General features: G+C 48.8%; 2 protein-coding genes across 4 annotated transcripts; both read left to right on the top strand.

Annotated features, from left to right (window-relative positions):
- The first annotated feature begins 294 nt into the window (after positions 1 to 294).
- On the top strand, positions 295 to 12,057 carry wdr81 (WD repeat domain 81). Of its 3 annotated transcripts, XM_047035593.1 has the most exons (13): positions 295 to 520; positions 734 to 835; positions 1,309 to 1,788; positions 1,983 to 5,545; positions 5,837 to 5,944; positions 6,235 to 6,434; positions 6,657 to 6,838; positions 6,954 to 7,119; positions 7,213 to 7,378; positions 7,469 to 8,311; positions 8,445 to 8,590; positions 8,681 to 8,863; positions 9,957 to 12,057. In XM_047035593.1, exons 3-13 carry the CDS (start codon positions 1,430 to 1,432, stop codon positions 10,281 to 10,283), a joined length of 6,243 nt encoding a protein of 2,080 aa, XP_046891549.1. In that variant the 5' UTR covers positions 295 to 520; positions 734 to 835; positions 1,309 to 1,429; the 3' UTR covers positions 10,284 to 12,057. The 3 variants fall into 3 exon arrangements, with proteins under 3 accessions (XP_046891549.1, XP_046891547.1, XP_046891550.1); XM_047035591.1 differs by lacking the exon at positions 734 to 835; XM_047035594.1 differs by lacking the exon at positions 734 to 835 and having other exon boundaries at positions 300 to 382.
- Positions 12,058 to 12,252: 195 nt separating this feature from the next.
- Positions 12,253 to 16,116, top strand: serpinf2b (serpin peptidase inhibitor, clade F (alpha-2 antiplasmin, pigment epithelium derived factor), member 2b). The gene is made up of 8 exons (XM_047036005.1): positions 12,253 to 12,408; positions 13,090 to 13,158; positions 13,311 to 13,605; positions 14,077 to 14,220; positions 14,313 to 14,501; positions 14,593 to 14,735; positions 14,911 to 15,115; positions 15,339 to 16,116. Exons 2-8 carry the CDS (start codon positions 13,102 to 13,104, stop codon positions 15,689 to 15,691), a joined length of 1,386 nt encoding a protein of 461 aa, XP_046891961.1. The 5' UTR covers positions 12,253 to 12,408; positions 13,090 to 13,101; the 3' UTR covers positions 15,692 to 16,116.
- The last annotated feature ends 764 nt before the right edge of the window (positions 16,117 to 16,880 follow it).

The raw sequence follows: 16,880 nt of genomic DNA, 5'->3' as shown, positions 1-16,880 counted from the left end.
CAAAGATTGTGAGTTCGAAATAGTGACACATCTCAATTAACACTTAGGACGGCATCATCAACATACCTAATTATTTATGTAGACTATATGAATACCTTAATATATGATATGTGATTACTACTGTACATTTAAGCACATTCAACCCATAGTGTAATATGTAACTGCCTTCATGTAGACTTGACGAGAGCTACCATTCCGCCACCTGGTGGATTTAATTAAGATCTGCATCACAGTTCAACAACACAAGCACTCAAGTTCTCGCGTGAGCACAGGGATGAGGTTGTGTTTGCATTAGAGTCACATGAGTTTTCTCATAGAACAACATGGCCCCTAGCATTGCAGAGAACAACACATAATCGGCTGATTGGTTCTTTGCGGGCTAGTGAGTAAACCGCAGTATCTTCCATAACGTACCTTCCTACTATGGGTGTGGACAAACTATATAGCTAATCCGGTTTTTGGAATAGTCTGCTGAACTGTCTACAGTGTCATTTAAGCGCTGTTTGCTACTGAGGTGGAGGTACGTGACCAGCTAGCTAGCTAAATCAAGCGACCGATAGCACTAACTAACTGATTAACATTAGCTAGTCATCAACTTAATATTAAACAATGTTATTAGCTACCAGACCGGTGGTGTGAACTCATTCCTAGCTATACGAATGCACACTAGCTAGCAAGTGACGTTCTTGATAGCTGGTTTTGGTGGATTTAGACTTTGCTCTACACTTTACAGTCAGAGAGTGAATGAAAAGCTGAAATCGCAACATGTCACGGGACCCTTATTTCTGTATCGTAATGCTGACTGAGAGACTTGAGGCTGGTCCGGAGTTGACAGGTAGCTAGTTAACTACTTTGCAAACAAGCTATCGTGCGTTCTTATAGCCCACTTCATCACCACATTGTCATTGTATTATCCCATCCGTACACATACTGTACATGTTTTACAATAACACATTGTTAATTAACTTTAGTTAGGTAGTCTCTTTGAGAAGCTATGCAATAAATAATAATAATTTATCGATTTTTAGCTTGACGCTTAATTAGATGTTTGACAGTCAGTTCCTTCATTTTTATAATGAGTGCAGCACTCAGCACGCTTGTGCCAGTTCGAGCATCGAGTTCATTTCCTTGAAAAGCTTCTGTGAGGCAACAGTCATGTGATGATGTACGGAGCATGGCCCAGGAAAAGACAAGCTCGTCGAACAAGAAGTCATGTGCATTCTATTAATTTTGTTTCTAGAAAGTGCACTTCCTTACTGCGTTACGAGAACGTTGCGGTTACAGTTTCAATTCTTTTTTTTTCTTCAGCTTTCCAGATGTCAGTGCACTCTATCTCTATGGAAGTGTCGTCTTTGAAGACACCAGAGTGGAGACAGTAGAGCAGAGGCAGTAGGGCCGTCGGTCACTCGTGTCAGGCCTAACGGGAGCCATGGAGTGGCTTGTGACAGCAGTGGAGAGGGACCTGGGGGTAGACCGTCGGCAGCTGAGCCCAGGTCCCCGCCCTCAAGAGCTGGTGGCTTTTGTCTCGACACGGTGGGTGGTGGGTCTCAGAGAGAGGAGAGTCACCCGATGCACTCGTGCAGAGAGCCTCAGTGAGGCAGAGCTCCGCACTTTCCTCCAGCGCTCCCAGGTGAAGCTGCCTCCTGGCTGGACACGAGTGTGCATTCACGGGCTGAGGAAAGGCAAGCTGAGCTACAGGATAACAAGAGAGCCATACACACACGGAGACCCAGCTTCCAACGACTCTTTCATGAAAACAATGCAAGAAGTGTCACAGCATAATGTCAGGTATTCGACAGTTTATTCACCAATGCACATTACAAATGTTGCTACCAATAATCAACTATTTGATTTGAACATTTTTTTTTACATTTCCCACTGCAATACTCAATAATGGCATTGTGATCATGTTGGTACATCTAAATAGCAATTTTGGTATCACACGAATCATTTGTAATACTCGTGTCTTTTTCTCTTTGCAGGAACCTTTGGTGTGAGGCTCATCGCAACCTGATGCAGCCATATGCAGGCGTCACTGACCACATGCACACGGCAGCCATCGATTCTGTGCGCCAAGCCTTGCAAAAACTGTTCAGCTCCACGTTTGTCTCCACTGACCGGATATCACCATCCCTCTCCCCTGCCAGAGAGAAAGAGAAAGACAACCTCTTCCCAGCCAGCTCTTTCTCCACCTCCAAACGCCACTCAGACAATCTATGTCCTAATGTGCTCCCAGCCGAGTGCTTGCTGGAGTCAGCAGACATGCTCTATGTGATTCTACCCTACACCCAGTATTCACTCCACGACATAGTCTCCTACAGCCCAGCCAAGCTGGCCAACAGCCATGCGAAAGTGCTGTTCATCCTCTACCAGCTACTGATCGCCCTGCGAGCGTGTCAGGCTGCAGGCTTGTCCTGTGGAGATCTCTCCCTGCAGGACATCGCTGTGGATGAGCAGCTCTGTAGTCGCCTCAGGCTCAACCTGGCCCATTATGAAGAGCTTGGGGACAACAGAGAGGCGGACAGCTATGTTACTGGGGGACAAGCGCCAAACAGTATTCAGGTGAGAGAGAGTCCAGGTGTGGGAAGTGACAGGACGATGTGCAGAGATTGCTCCGATGAGTTCAAGTCCCTCGTTATGGACTGGGTCCATGGTCGGGTGGGCAACTTTCGTTACCTGATGGAGCTAAACAGGTTAGCTGGAAGGCGGGAAGGAGACCCCAATTACCACCCTGTTCTGCCTTGGGTGGTGGACTTCACTGTGCCATTCGGGAAGTTCCGGGACCTCAAAAGGTCAAAGTTCAGGCTGAATAAAGGAGACAAGCAACTGGACTTCACCTATGAGATGACTAAAGAGGCTCTGGCTGCAGCAGGGGCTCACGGAGGGGTGGCTGGGGGTGTTGTAGGGGACCTGGGTGGGTCTGTAGGCGCTGGGGGAGCTGGGCTCTCCGACCACCTCCACGTGCCCCACCACATCTCAGACGTGCTGTCAGACATCACCTACTACGTCTACAAGGCCCGCCAGACGCCCAAGTCGGTTTTGTGCAGCCACGTGAGGTCACAGTGGGAGCCTAATGAATACCCAGCCAGCATGGAACGCATCCAGAGTTGGACTCCGGATGAATGCATTCCGGAGTTTTACACCGATCCTTCGATATTCCGCTCCATCCACCCAGACATGCCTGACCTGGATGTGCCCCCCTGGTGCAAGTCATGTGAGGAGTTTGTCGAGATTCACAGACGTCTCCTGGAGAGCAGAGATGTGTCCCAGCATCTCCACCACTGGATAGATCTCACTTTCGGCTACAAGCTGTCAGGCAAAGAGGCAGTCAAGGCCAAGAACGTCTGCTTGCACTTGGTGGACAACCACACCCACCTCACAAGCTATGGTGTGGTGCAATTGTTTGACCAGCCTCACCCACCTCGCCTCGCACTTTATTCCCCCCCAGAGCCCCCTCTCCTGGGCTTAGCTGCTCTCAATGTGCCTTCTCTACAAATCCCTTTGTTCAGCGCCATGGCAGATGCCGTAGATGGGATGGTCCCAGAGGCTACAGGCTGTGAGTCCAGTGGCTGGACTATGGTGGACCGGGACGAGGACCTTGAACAAGGTATGGAAGCTCTGGACTCCTTGGCCTCCACTGGCGCCTCTGTCACGGCATCCTGCTCAACCCCACTGCCCCACGTCACCACAGCTGGGGGGAAGACAGGAGGGGAGCATTTGGTGTCCCAGTCCCCCATCTCCTACCCCACTGAGGGCTTGGGAGGTGCCACGAACCCCCTGGGCCCTGGCCTCCGTAGTGCGAAGCTACAGCTAGGGGGCAACAAGAAGCACGGGGAGGGCTTTGTGGGAGGTACCAACCTGGAGGACTTCAAGATCACCCTGCCTGAAGGGTTCAGCCCATTACAACCACTGGAAGAGCTGGAAAAACTCAACAACTTCCTGGTCAAGAGTCTGCACACCCAGGTGTGGCAACCGGCAGAGTCCAGGAAAGGGGTGGACCTGAGGAACGCTGCAGAGTCTTTGCCCTCTCTCACGGCGCTCTACCAGCGGGACATGCAGGCCCTGGGTGTCCTCATGGCTGAGATCTTCTACTCGGCGAAGCTGCGAAGTGTGAAACCAGGCGCTCCGCTGATGGAGCGTTTCCATGCTGTCATGAAGCTGTGCTCCGGCAGCCTGAGGGAGGTGCCTCTGCCTCTGCACCACGCTCTGGAGACCCTGCTGCTTCTGCGGAGACACCCCCTCAAAACCCACTTAGAGAAGCCTTGCCCTCGTCCACTCCTGTTCAAATATGACCCCATCTACGAGGGTCTCCCTCCCCCTAACCCCTCCCAGCTGCTGAGCCCCTATCTCTCCCCTCTGCCTTTTCCCGCCTATTTCCCAGCCCTCCATGGGTTCATCTTCTCCTACCACACCAAGATGGAGACCACCTGCAACCTGCAAGGCCGGGACGTGGTCTTCCACCTGTGGCAGCAGCTGGAGACTCTGTTACAAGGGAACGTCACCGCAGAAGGCCTTGAGATCCTCCTCCCGTTTGTCCTCACCCTCATGTTGGAGGAGTACACCGCCGTGTATGCCGCCTGGTACCTCTTTGAGCCCATCTCCAGAGTGCTGGGGCCCAGGAACGCTGCTAAGTACCTCCTGAAGCCCCTGGTGAGCGTGTACGAGAACCCGCACTGCCTACGAGGCCGTTTCTACCTCTACACGGACTGCTTCGTCCTGCAGCTCATCGTGAGGCTCGGCCTGCAGGCCTTCCTGTCCAACCTCCTGCCACATGTGCTCCAGGTCATCACTGGCTTCGAGAGCTGCACCTCAGGCTCTGGGCCCCAATGGGAGGCTTGTAAAGGCCTGAGGGGGGGTGCGTGTGACCTGGGAGAAGAGGAGGAGGACTACCAGCTGGGGGAGGGGGGCTCCTCCTCTGGGTCTGTCAGTGGGAAGGTGGGTGGGGCCAGTGGAGGAGGAGGCGGAGTTGGTGGCGTGGGGGACCCTGGGCTGGTGGACTACTCCTCGGGGATCAGCCTCAACGACCAGGTGTTCCTCTCGGAGGGCGAGGACTTCCAGAACGGATTCTACGTCAACAACGGGGGGGGAGGAGCTGCCGCTGGGGGGGCCAAACAGCAGAGCCATGGTTCCACGAGCAAGGAGCAAGACCAGGAGTCGGTGAGCGTGGGGAAACTGAGCGATAAGAGCAGTGCCAGCGAAGTCTCCCTGGGCGACGGAGACTCGCCGCGGGACAGAGCCAGCCTGAAGTCTGGTGACAGCAGCACAGACCTGAAGCAGGCCAGCGAGGGGGAGGAGGGAGGGGAGCTGGAGGAGGACACGGAGACTGAAGAGGGTAAGGAGGGGGGATCTAAGGAGCACGTGCCCAGCCTGGAGCTCACCCTGTCTGGGTGCACCGAGACGTCGGGGGCCACCCTGGAGGGGGAGTTTGCAAACGGGCTGGAGCTGGGGGACAACCAGAAGGGGATGGTTGGAGAAGAAGAAGAAGAGGAGGAGGAGAATGACCCGTCGGAGGACTCTGAGGAGAAAGAGCACAAGATTCTTCTTGGTGAGCCACCCCAAACCCATTTATCGCACACAACATTTACATTTAGTCATTTAGCGGACGCTCTTACCCAGAGCGACTTACAGTAAGTACAGGGACATCCCCCCTGAGGCAAGTAGGGTGAAGTGCCTTGCCCAAGGACACAACATAATTTGGCACAGCCGGGAATCAAACTGGCAACCTTCTAATTACTAGCCCGATTCCCTTACCGTTCAGACACCTGACTCACACACACTGCTTGTCACATCTGTGTTGTCTGCTGTCTTCAGTGATTTGCATGTTTTTCTTTCTCAGACACGGTCTGTAAAACAGTAAGGTGGCTGTCTGCGAAGCTTGGACCTACGGTGACCTCTCGATATGTGGCCCGGAATCTGCTGAGGCTTCTCACCACATGCTACGTTGGTGAGTAACCAAATGCCATGAGGCGTCGTCATCAGTGATTCTACATACAGGGCTCGAAATAAACGTTGTCCCAGCGACGATGTAAAAGATGTCTGGGACAGTTCAACACAGACTTTGGGACAACTGCAGGACGATAGACCATAACAGTATAAAATGCAGTTTGGGATGGTTCATTTTGCACTTTGGGACGGTACTGGGACAGTGAGGATAAAAGTTAATCACTAAGCCCTATGTCAAATAACAGTTTTCTTCCCTTGTGTATCCCTGTGTCTCATTCCTTCCCTTTTGAGGCCCGGATAAGCACCAGTTTGTGGCCCCTGTGTCAGAGGAGAGTACCCTGGAGGGGGTTGGGATGGGCAGTGTGTATGAGAAGAAGCCTGTGGTAGGGGACCAGACCGCAGGGCCAGTCCTGGACTGTCTGCTTTACATCGCCCATCTGTATGGAGAGCCTGTGTTGACCTACCAGTACCTGCCCTACATTGGCTACCTGGTACGACATGTTCTTTCAGCTTTCATTTGCCTGGTCTTTCACCCAGTCACCCAACTTATCAAGGATCGGCTTTTAGCGAGTCAGTTGCAATGCTACGTACTGATTTTGGAGTGTGGTTTTCTGGTCGGGTACTGTGTGACAGTGTCTAGCGGGCGTGTCTAGCGGGCGTGTCTAGCGGGCGTGTCTAGCGGGAGTGTCCTTCACTCTGGTGTTCCTCCTCAGGTGGCGCCGCCCTCGTCGTGCCGTTTGAACACCAGGAAGGAGGCGGGGCTTCTGGGGGCCGTGGTGCTGACTCAGAAGATCACCGTCTTCCTGTCAGACACCACTCTCATGGACATGCTGATGAAGATCAACCAGGAAGTGCTCCTGCCCCTACTGGACCTGCTGACCTCTCCAAGAATGGGGTAAACACACGTGCACACTTGCAACGCAATTATGTCATTTGACATGATGGATATGGAGTTTTTTTTTAATGGGTTCCACTTTGAGGCTTGCTTGTGCTCCGTCCCGTGTGCTCAGGTTCCCCAGTGGAGTGCAGACACGTTCTGTTGTGTGTCTGAAGACCCTGAGCCTCATGGCTCTCATCTGTCTGCGTATCGGCAGGGAGATGGTGCAGCAGCACATGGGCGACACCCTGCGCAGGTTCTTCAATGTCTTCTCCCTGCTCAACTGCCTGGAGTCACAGGTAACACACGCACACACACTCTGAAGAAGGACTGCTTTTTGTCTGTACAGCTGATCTTAAAAATGCACCTCTCGCTGATGTCCATCTCGGCAGCTGGAGAGCGCCCCTCGCAGGGAGGTGGGAGAGTGCACCATGGTGGATGTGTGTACGCCCGAGGGGTCAGAGGTCACGTGTGAGCTGGGGGTTCTGGAGGAGCTGCAGGCCGTGTTCAACTCTGAGATGGCCCACGCCTCCTTCATCCCCTTCTACTGCCTCATAGGTGAGACACACACACACAGCCCCACCCAGGTCAACAGTTCAGAGGATCTGAAACAAAAGTGCCAAGCTTAATGTTCTGTGTCTCTTCTAGGTGATGCAGCGATCCATAAGCTGGTGCCCAACCATGATCTAGTCTGGCAGTTGGCCCAGTCATACCAAGCAAGAATCAGCCCGGGGAGCCCAGACACCCACCCTACTGCAGGGCCCATGTCAGAGGTGCCCCCTTCCTCCTCCATGGGCCTCTCCCCTGGCCTGGGCAGGCATGTAGGTCGCAGCCCCTTCCCCGCCCCCGCCACCACCTCCACCCCCCTGTCCTCAGATTCCCTCCCAGAGTCAGGCACCTTTGGAAGCCACCTGGTGGGCAACCGCATCCAAGTGGCCCGGGACCCAGAGCTGGGGGCCAGCCCCAACCTGGGCCCCATGGACACCTGGGGTCGCCCCAGTCACACAGGGCCCGTCATCACCGCCGCCTCCACCTTCACCACTCCATCCGCCGGGGCCTCGTTCACCTTCTCGTCCTCGTCCTGGGTGATGGGCCCCACCCCGGAGGACAGCGCCCTGAAGCAGGAGCTCCCCAGGAGTGGGCGCTCCCTGCAGGGGAACTGGCTGGCCTACTGGCAGTATGAGATCGGCATCAACCAGCAGGACCCGCACTTCCACTTCCACCAGATCCGCCTGCAGAGCTTCCTGGGCCACACGGGCACCGCCAAGTGTCTGGCCCCGCTGGCGGGCGAGGACTACTTCCTGTCCGGCAGCAAAGACAAGACGGTGAGGCTGTGGCCGTTGTATAACCACGGCGACGGGACGCGGGAGGTGGAGTCCCGGCTGACGTATGCCGAGCACAGGAAGTCGGTGTTCTACGTGGGCCAGCTGGAGGCGCTGCAGGAGGTGGTCAGCTGTGACGGCACCATCCACCTCTGGGACCAGTTCACAGGTCAGGGAGGAGGACACGACCTCGTCTGAATTACTGACAGCCCTCACTACACGATACTGCATATATTTGATTCTACATTTTAAAAAAATGTTTGATTGTTGGATGATTAATGTGTCCCTGTGTGTCGGTCCAGGTAAGCAGATCCGCTCCTACGAGGCCCTGGATGGAAAGAACCCCATCACGGCTGTGACCACCATGCCGGCACCTCACTGCAGCGTGGTGTTCGGCAGTGCCGACTCTGTCCTCCGCTTCATCGACCCCCGCAAACCAGGCCTGCAGGTAGGAACACTCTCCTTTTGGCTTTGCCATTCGGTCTCAGTCATCCATCAGCGCCCAGAGTGTAACCCGCCGTCCTCTCTTCCCCCCCAGCATGAGTTCCGTCTGGCCTACAACAACGTGAGCGCAGGGTTGATCCGCTACCTGGCCGTGAGCCCTGGAGGACGCACCGTGGCGGCGGGCTTTTCCTCTGGGTTCATCGTCCTGCTGGACGCCCGCACAGGCCTGGTCCTGAGGGGCTGGCCCGCACACGAGGGGGACATCCTGCACATGAAGGTCTGCCTGCGGAGGCTCTCCCCCACCACTGGGGGGCGCCCTCTGAACACACGCACTCGGGCACTGTCTTTTAATCCCAGCTTGGTTTTCAAAGAAACAAATGATTTATTGTGAGGGGAAAACGTTTCGCTTTTTCAAACATGGATTGACACCGGAGTAAATTCCATTATCTTTACATTGTTGGAAAACATGACCCAATTATTCAGTCTGATTGGTTTATTCATTACAGCATGCTGGTATGATTGGTTTCTGTTCAATATAGTACGTTTTACAATGAGTGGCTGTTGTTTTATGATGAGTCCTTTCCTGTGCGGTACTTGTAGGATCAGAGGCTACAGAGACTGAACCAGTTTATACTGCTCCAGCTTATACTCCCAGCACAAATGATGTAACATGACACATCATTTAAGTGTGTTGGACTGCTCGTGATTGTGTTGCAGTTCCACAGGGCATACGTGACTCAAGGTCTTGACTCAATCTCACGGAATGTTCACCAGTCGGGGGATAAACAACTGTTTTTATTTTGACATTCTAATAATTGGTGGGGAAGGATTTTTTTTGTTTTCCCATGGGGAGGGGGGAGGGGGGGCCTACCCAGTAGGTTTGCACAGAAGCAGTCAACAAAACACTACAGCTAAGTAAACTTTGCTTAACCCCCAATAGTGGGGTCAAGGATTGCCTCTCTGACTTTGGAGGTACAGGTTTAGGCAAATATGGACATGAGTTACTCATTAGAAAGACTTCAGTGTTTCCCACTGGTCCACATACGGGCCAGACACCCCCTCACCAGCCTGTAGGTTTATCAGAGCAACTTTGGGCGGGAAATCTTTTACACTTGGTTCAAACCAGACTTGATAGTGCAAAGTTTAAAACAAATATGAAATGAATTGTGACTGAGAATGAAAAGAAGGATATGGGTTTGCTGGAAACCAGATGAAGCTAACTGAGTGGGATTGTCTCCCTGCGATTGTGCAAAAATCACTCTGTGGTATCTGACTGCGAGTGTGCAAAATCACTCTGTGGTATCTTGACTGCGAGTGTGCAAAATCACTCTGTGGTCTCTGACTGTGTGACTTGTTGGTGTATTTTGCAGGCTGCTGAAGGCAACCTGGTGGTCAGCTCGTCCACTGATCACACTCTGACCGTGTGGAAGGACCTGGAGCACAAGCCCCTGCACCTGTACAAGTCCCCCTCCGACCCCATCCACGCCTTCGACCTCTACGGCCCAGAGATAGTGGCAGGCACCGTGGCCAACAGGATAGGGGTGTACTCCATGATGGACGTCTCTGCCAGCCCTGCCAGCAGCACCAAGCTGAGCTCGGAGAACTTCCGGGGCACCCTCACCAGCCTGGCTGTCCTGCCCACCAAGAGGCTTCTTCTCCTGGGCTCAGAGAACGGGGCCATCAGGCTGTTAGCTTAAGCTAAGCTGGACGGCCTGGTGCAGACATGGTCCGGCGTCCAGTCGTTAAGGACACTACTCTTCCCTGAGTGGGATAGAGAGAGGATTCACTGATGAGGCAAAAGTTAGTCCCTCTGAACCGCTTTTTATCGTGGAGGTGGAAGCACATAGGCAGTAGTTGTGTAAGCGCTGTGCAAGGAGGACTTTGCACTTCCAGTGGTAGGAAATGACCAAATTTGATGTATTTTTTTTTTCTCATCTCCAATGACTCATTGGTTGATTTTCGTACAAAAAGGAGATAAGGAAACAACACCATCAAGATGGATCTTTTAAGCTTTTGGCCTGTCGACAGTGATAATGAGTACTATCCTTAATTAGGTCAATGATTTAAATTCAAAATAATGGTTCAGAGACACAGCTCAGGAAGGTGGAACCAAACTTGGTTCTGATGTAGAGTTTACACTTTCCAAACAGATACATACCAACACCAAAAAATGATGTCCCCCCTCCCCTGTCTTTACATTACACAATACATCAGATGCACTGATTAACTATGCAGTATTTGTTGATGAAATTGTTTTTAAATTTGTCTGTTAGCCATATGTCTTTCTAAAGAATTAGATTGTTCTCTCACTTTAAGAATGAATGAATCATGACCAATAAAACAATGCTAGGCCATTTCCCTCCTGCGGTTGGGGGTATCATCTCCATGACAACATGCATTGTATGGCCCCCCCTGGGTGAGGGGGGGAAAACTCACGCTTGTGATTGGTCAGCATGTTGCTGCTAGGTGCCAAGGTCACTTGTAGTTGCTTAGCCTACTCCTACTAAAGAACCATGGGCATTACTTGTAGCACTTCAATTCAGATGTTCATATTAAAGTTTTATGTTTTTACCATGAATCGTTAGCTTAAGATCCACTTGAAGCTCTGAATGTGCTAAATACCATTAATGTTAATGATATCTATATAAATATTGAAATTGATTGATTACATTGAGTCGATTAATGTACAGCTACATGTTGACTGTTACATATCCCCCAGGCCCTATAACCTTGCATTGCAGCACTCGCTGCCAAGACTAAATATACTTTTGTATGGAAAACAATATACCTTTCATTTAATCATTTGATGGCAAATTATGTTGCAGTAGTGCAACATAAATCAGTGGTTACCAAAAGACATTCTTATATTTATGAATTAGTTCCTGATTTATATAATGTTGATACATATTGACAGATATTTCTTGGTATCTTATTTTACAGTCTGGATGTTTGAAAGAACATGATATATTAGCTAATACATGATAACGACTATTAGAAAATATGTATAATTCTTTAGAAAAGATGTATTCAGACTTATCATTTGCCACTAGTCCATTCTGGGCTGTAAAATAAAGCCTAATCCATATGATGTTTTAACTTGTTAGTATTGTACTTGTGTTTTCTCCATACCATAATGCCTGTTGCCAAGGTTTTAATGCTCATTCTTTACTACCCACTTAACTGTGACATGTTTATTTAAGTCTTCTTCAGCATAGATTCTTTTTTGAAAAATGTCAACCTCGACTCATTCATCTAATGTGTTCTCACAAGTCTTATTCCAATTTTCTAATGTTTTCTGTGACTTTTGTATATATCCTTGAGCATTCAAAAATGTATGTTTTTCAATTGAGATTAAATGACATCTTGATAATCAGAAATGGTCCATACCATGTCTATTTAAAAATTTAATTGAGAGTAATACACAAATAAATTGCTTTTTTTTATTTATTAACAGGTTTAATAAAATATTACCCAAAACCTAGTGTTTGTTTAATGTTTTCTGAAATGAAGCTGGACATACCACCTTCTTTAGTGAAATGTGTCTTAAATGTCTTCACACAGGATATGTGTCATGCTATAGATTGACCAATCCATGTTAGTCACAATCAACAGCCTGCTGCTAGACTTAGATGTTTGACCCTGTCTCTGTGTTTACATTTACAAACAAGTAGTGACTTAAATGAGACACAGATCAATGGAAGTTGAAATTTAACTGCTGGCTGAGCAACGACCAGTCTTTTGCACAAGAGAATTCTGGCAACACTATCTTTTGTAGAAAGAATAACAAAAAGGATAACATATTTCTTATATAACCGAAACCAGGTAAGATCAAATGTTTTTTCAAAACTTTATATGTGACTAATTAGCTTGGTTAAATGTTCAGATTGTGATTTTTATGGTGAGATGTGAAAGGAGTAAACTGGAAGTAAAGAGGCCACTCATGTCTTGGATTATTACTCTGGAGAGTTTTGGATTTTGAATACAGAGCTCTCTTTCATTTGAAACATATTTATGCAGTAGAGACAGTGATGGATTTTTTTTATGTGGCACATTTCAAAGTGTTGCCTGATCACAGAGATTCCTTGGTTTTTATGTTTCGAGTATATAATATACAAGCTAGACAAATAAAAGTTAGTTTTGAGGGCTTTTAAGTGGTTGCAGTTCATCAAACATTAAACATTGCACACTGTACCACTTTTTAGAAAAGAGATTTCATAATGAAGTAGCGAGGATCATCTGAACTGAGAATGCAGATGAGAGGCACTTTCAGCTTCTCTGGAGGAAGTATATTACAAAAGAGATACACATTACATTTAGATTTAAACTGAATAAAACTAAAGTGGTTTGTAATGACCATAGAACATAGATTCAATAAGGTCAAAAAGTTTACTTGTCTTCTGTGTGATGTTACGAAAGCTATTTGCGGCAGCAGCTGTAGTAGTCCTTCCCTCTACAAGATTTAAATTGGCCCTAAAGATCAAAGTTAATCCTCCTTTGTTACAGGCTTGTTTGGACATGGAAATCCATCTGCTTGCACTCATGTGGATCTGTCTCTGCGGAGAAGGACTGACTGTAAGACGTTAAAGTTAGAAGTAGGATACAAATGACAACTGTATCAATGAAGTATAACTGACATAGCGCTGTTCTGTTGTGGTCTAACTAAACACATTCAATGCTCCTTCTCTACACTTCTTTCAATCTGATCTAAAATGGTTCTCCCACAGCAATCAGAGATACCTGACCAGAACGTACCGCTCGCTCCGACTGCAGGCCCCACATTAGAGCCTCATTTCCCTGATGCAGCCAACACTGACGTCCCAAACAGAGCTTCGTCTGACGAGGAGACAGAGGAGGGATGCGAATCACTGGGCCACAGTCCTCAATCTAAGGAGGCCTTAGCTAAAGCCATTCTGAGACTGGGCATGCGGGTCCTGGAGAACCTGAAGACGACCCCCGAGCAGCCCAATGTGATCGTGTCCCCTCTCAGCATATCCCTGGCTCTCTCCCAGCTGGCTCTGGGTAGGAACTCCCATGATCTACTTTTTACTGACACTAAACACTATTCAGGAGAGGATAGTCAGACTGCTCTGCCTCACGCTTGTACAACCTGAGGGGGCCCCAGCCATCCCCTGGGCCCCAGCCATCCCAAATGTATCGCTGCCTAACTAATTAATTGTCTTGGACTCAGGTTGAGTTTTAGTTTTGCAGTATATTAGCACAGAAAATGACTGTCATTGGAACATCTCTCTTTACCCTACAGTCCCTACATGTACATATCTGTCCCTGAGGCCTACTACAGAATAGACGTGGTCTTGTGACACATCATCCTATCTTGATCATCATGCTCACAATGTATCACCACATCAGCTTATTTCATGATGCTATGTACTGTTCCTGGCAGAGGGAACAGTCCAACATGCCTCTAGTGTGAGGAATGTGTAGGTGTTGGGAGTTTTCATTATTTCAGGTGAGAACGTTTCGTTTTTTCAGGTTCGGTGAATGAAACAGAGGAGCTTCTGATGCGCCATCTCCATGACAACACGTTGGCGTGCTACCACCAGTCGCTACACAACCTTTTGGGCCAGCTGAAGGACAGCGACCTGCAACTGGCCACTCGTATCTTCCTAAAACCAGGTTAGTCGTGTGTCCACTCCAAATTCTCCAAACTCTCTCTACGTGCAGCACACAGCCATGTTAAGATCCAAAGGTTATTATGTCTGTTCCAGGGTTTCAGCCAAGGTCAGAGTTTATCCAGGAATCTTTGCGAATGTATGACTCAGAGCCAGTGCCCTTGGAAAGTCTTAAAGAGGTCAACGAGTGGGTGGAGAAGGCCACAAATGGCTTCATGTCCGACTTCCTGTCCAGCCTACCGCCCAACCTAGTTCTTATGCTCATCAATGCTGTACACTTTAAAGGTATGCAATGGAAACAAATTCAAGTATTCCCATGCAAATAAAATGCCAGTTTAACACAGTAATCATGAATTTACCACCTTACCTACTCCAGGCGAGTGGAAGAATCGCTTTGATTCACGCTTTACCTCAAGAGGAGTTTTTTACATCGATGAAAACCACATTGTGGATGTTGACATGATGGAAGGTGCCAAACACCCGCTGAGCCTTTTAAGTGACTATGACCTGGAAGCTCAGGTGAGGAACTCACACCTTCAGTGCCTTGCCTAAGGACACAACGTCATCTGGCATGGCCGGGAATCTAACCAGCAACCTTCTGATTAATAGCCCGACTCCCTAACCGCTCAGCCATCCGACTCCCACTCTCCTCACCTCACTGATCACGCCCCCCCCCCTTCCTCTTCCTGCGCAGGTGGCTCGGTTTCCATTCAGGAACATGATGAGTCTGTTGGTGGTGTTGCCCACGTCTGGCCATGTGAACATGTCCACCCTGGCAGCCAAGCTGAACATATCTGACCTGTATGATCGCCTCCCTAAAGAGAGGGCTATGCAAGTCAAACTCCCCAAGTTCAAACTGCAATACACTCAGGAGTTACAGGAGACTCTGACTAGCATGGGTAAGATCTATGTATAACAAAAAACTAAAATAATCCACAGAGAAATCCCCTTTGAGTGTGCAGAAAGGATCTCCAGAGAAATATGTTTTATGTCTTCATTGATAAAGAGGGGGTATTAATGGTTATTAAATATTGACAAATACGTTCTGTTTTAAACTATAGCTTCTCTTTCACTCTGTGTTCATTATGGCTGAAATCAACCTCCATACTATGCTGTGCTCAGGTCTAGGAGAGCTGTTTGTCGGTCCTAACCTGGCAGGGATATCAGAGGGCCCCCTGCTGGTGTCTAGTGTTCATCACAGGACTAGCATGGAGATAAACGAGGAGGGAGCCGAGGCAGCCGCAGCCTCCTCCGTAGGCATCTCACGCTCCAATCCCTCTTTCAATCTCAACCAGCCTTTCTTTTTCGCTCTAATGGATGACATGACACAAGCGCCAATCTTCCTGGGTGTCATCACCAACCCCAATCCGGAAGCGCCGGTGTTGCAAAGAGGAGGATCTGGCAACAAGGATAAATTTGAGTATCCTATTGACAAGAATCTTGGTGGACGCTCCTTTGGCGGCCCGCCTAAGTAGGATGAATCCTTTTTCTCTGTGGGCTGAGAGTGAGACTACAGTCGACCATGAACTGAACTGCTGTCTGACAGAGTGTTCAGACAAGCCTCTCAGGAGCACAACATCGTAACTGAAGAGGTTTAAGTCAACCGTTATAGTGAGTTATAGTGAACAGAAGAAGCATGTCAAAGATAAATGGCATCTTTTTTATTTTTTATGCCTTTTCCCCCTACTGAATCCTGCTCTTGATCAATCCCTTAAATGCGCAGGAATAAGTTTGTAAAAGTTGGATCCGTTTGCTCTCTAACATTTTGATGAGGAGGTAGTTGGTGTAAAAAAGTCATATTTCTACTGCTGTGACTTCTTGTCACAGATTGATTGTACATAAATCAGATTGTTTGCAAAGTTTCTGGGTGAATAAGTGACCAAATAAAGAGGAGCAGCTATATCCCAGATGTTGTGGTGTCCCGTTTCTCGAACTTTATAGAAATTGTTTTATTATTACAGCACCTTGTGACAGTGACTAGCTAGCTTGTCTACAACATACATATATAAATTATACTTATTTCCATATCTATGGTCTACATAAGACACAAGTTGTTACGACCACCCATATGTCTAGAGGCGGAGGACCCTAACACTACGCGGTACTAAGATGCGTGCAGAACTAAAGGGAGGAGACAGAACGTAAAGAAGCGTGTTTATTCCAAACAATACAAACAATTTAGCAATGGGAAACAAGGGGGAGGGCAATGTAGGTTCGGATCAGGCGATGATTGGGTGATTCACGAATGATGAGTGGATGACGGACCAGGCGTTGGAATGGTGCAGATAAGGAAACGGGAGACCTAGGTGGCAGCTTGATAGAGAGGAAGATATAACCCAACAACTACAGAACACTAATGGACACAAGACAGTGTACGTAACTCAAGTATTTAGACAGCTGATCTGATCTAGCCCACTAACCGGAAACGGAACCTCTGCGTCTACGGCACAACAGTGACGTTTTGAAAAAGGTTGCCAGGTCTGTGGAAGCTGCATCTGCGTACACTCACTGCTCATTGTGCTGTGCTAAAGTATACAATTAAACTAAGTACACTTCACCTACAACCCATACATAAAATTATTTTCTTTACTCCAAATGTCGTCAAGGGTTTCATTTTGCAAATGTAATGATGTATCTGCTTTCCCTACTCGCATGCTATACCAA

Source organism: Hypomesus transpacificus, chromosome 15 (assembly GCF_021917145.1).
Source record: "Hypomesus transpacificus isolate Combined female chromosome 15, fHypTra1, whole genome shotgun sequence".
In the NCBI taxonomy this organism is placed as follows: domain Eukaryota; kingdom Metazoa; phylum Chordata; class Actinopteri; order Osmeriformes; family Osmeridae; genus Hypomesus; species Hypomesus transpacificus.
This window is presented reverse-complemented; position numbering and strand designations above follow the sequence as displayed.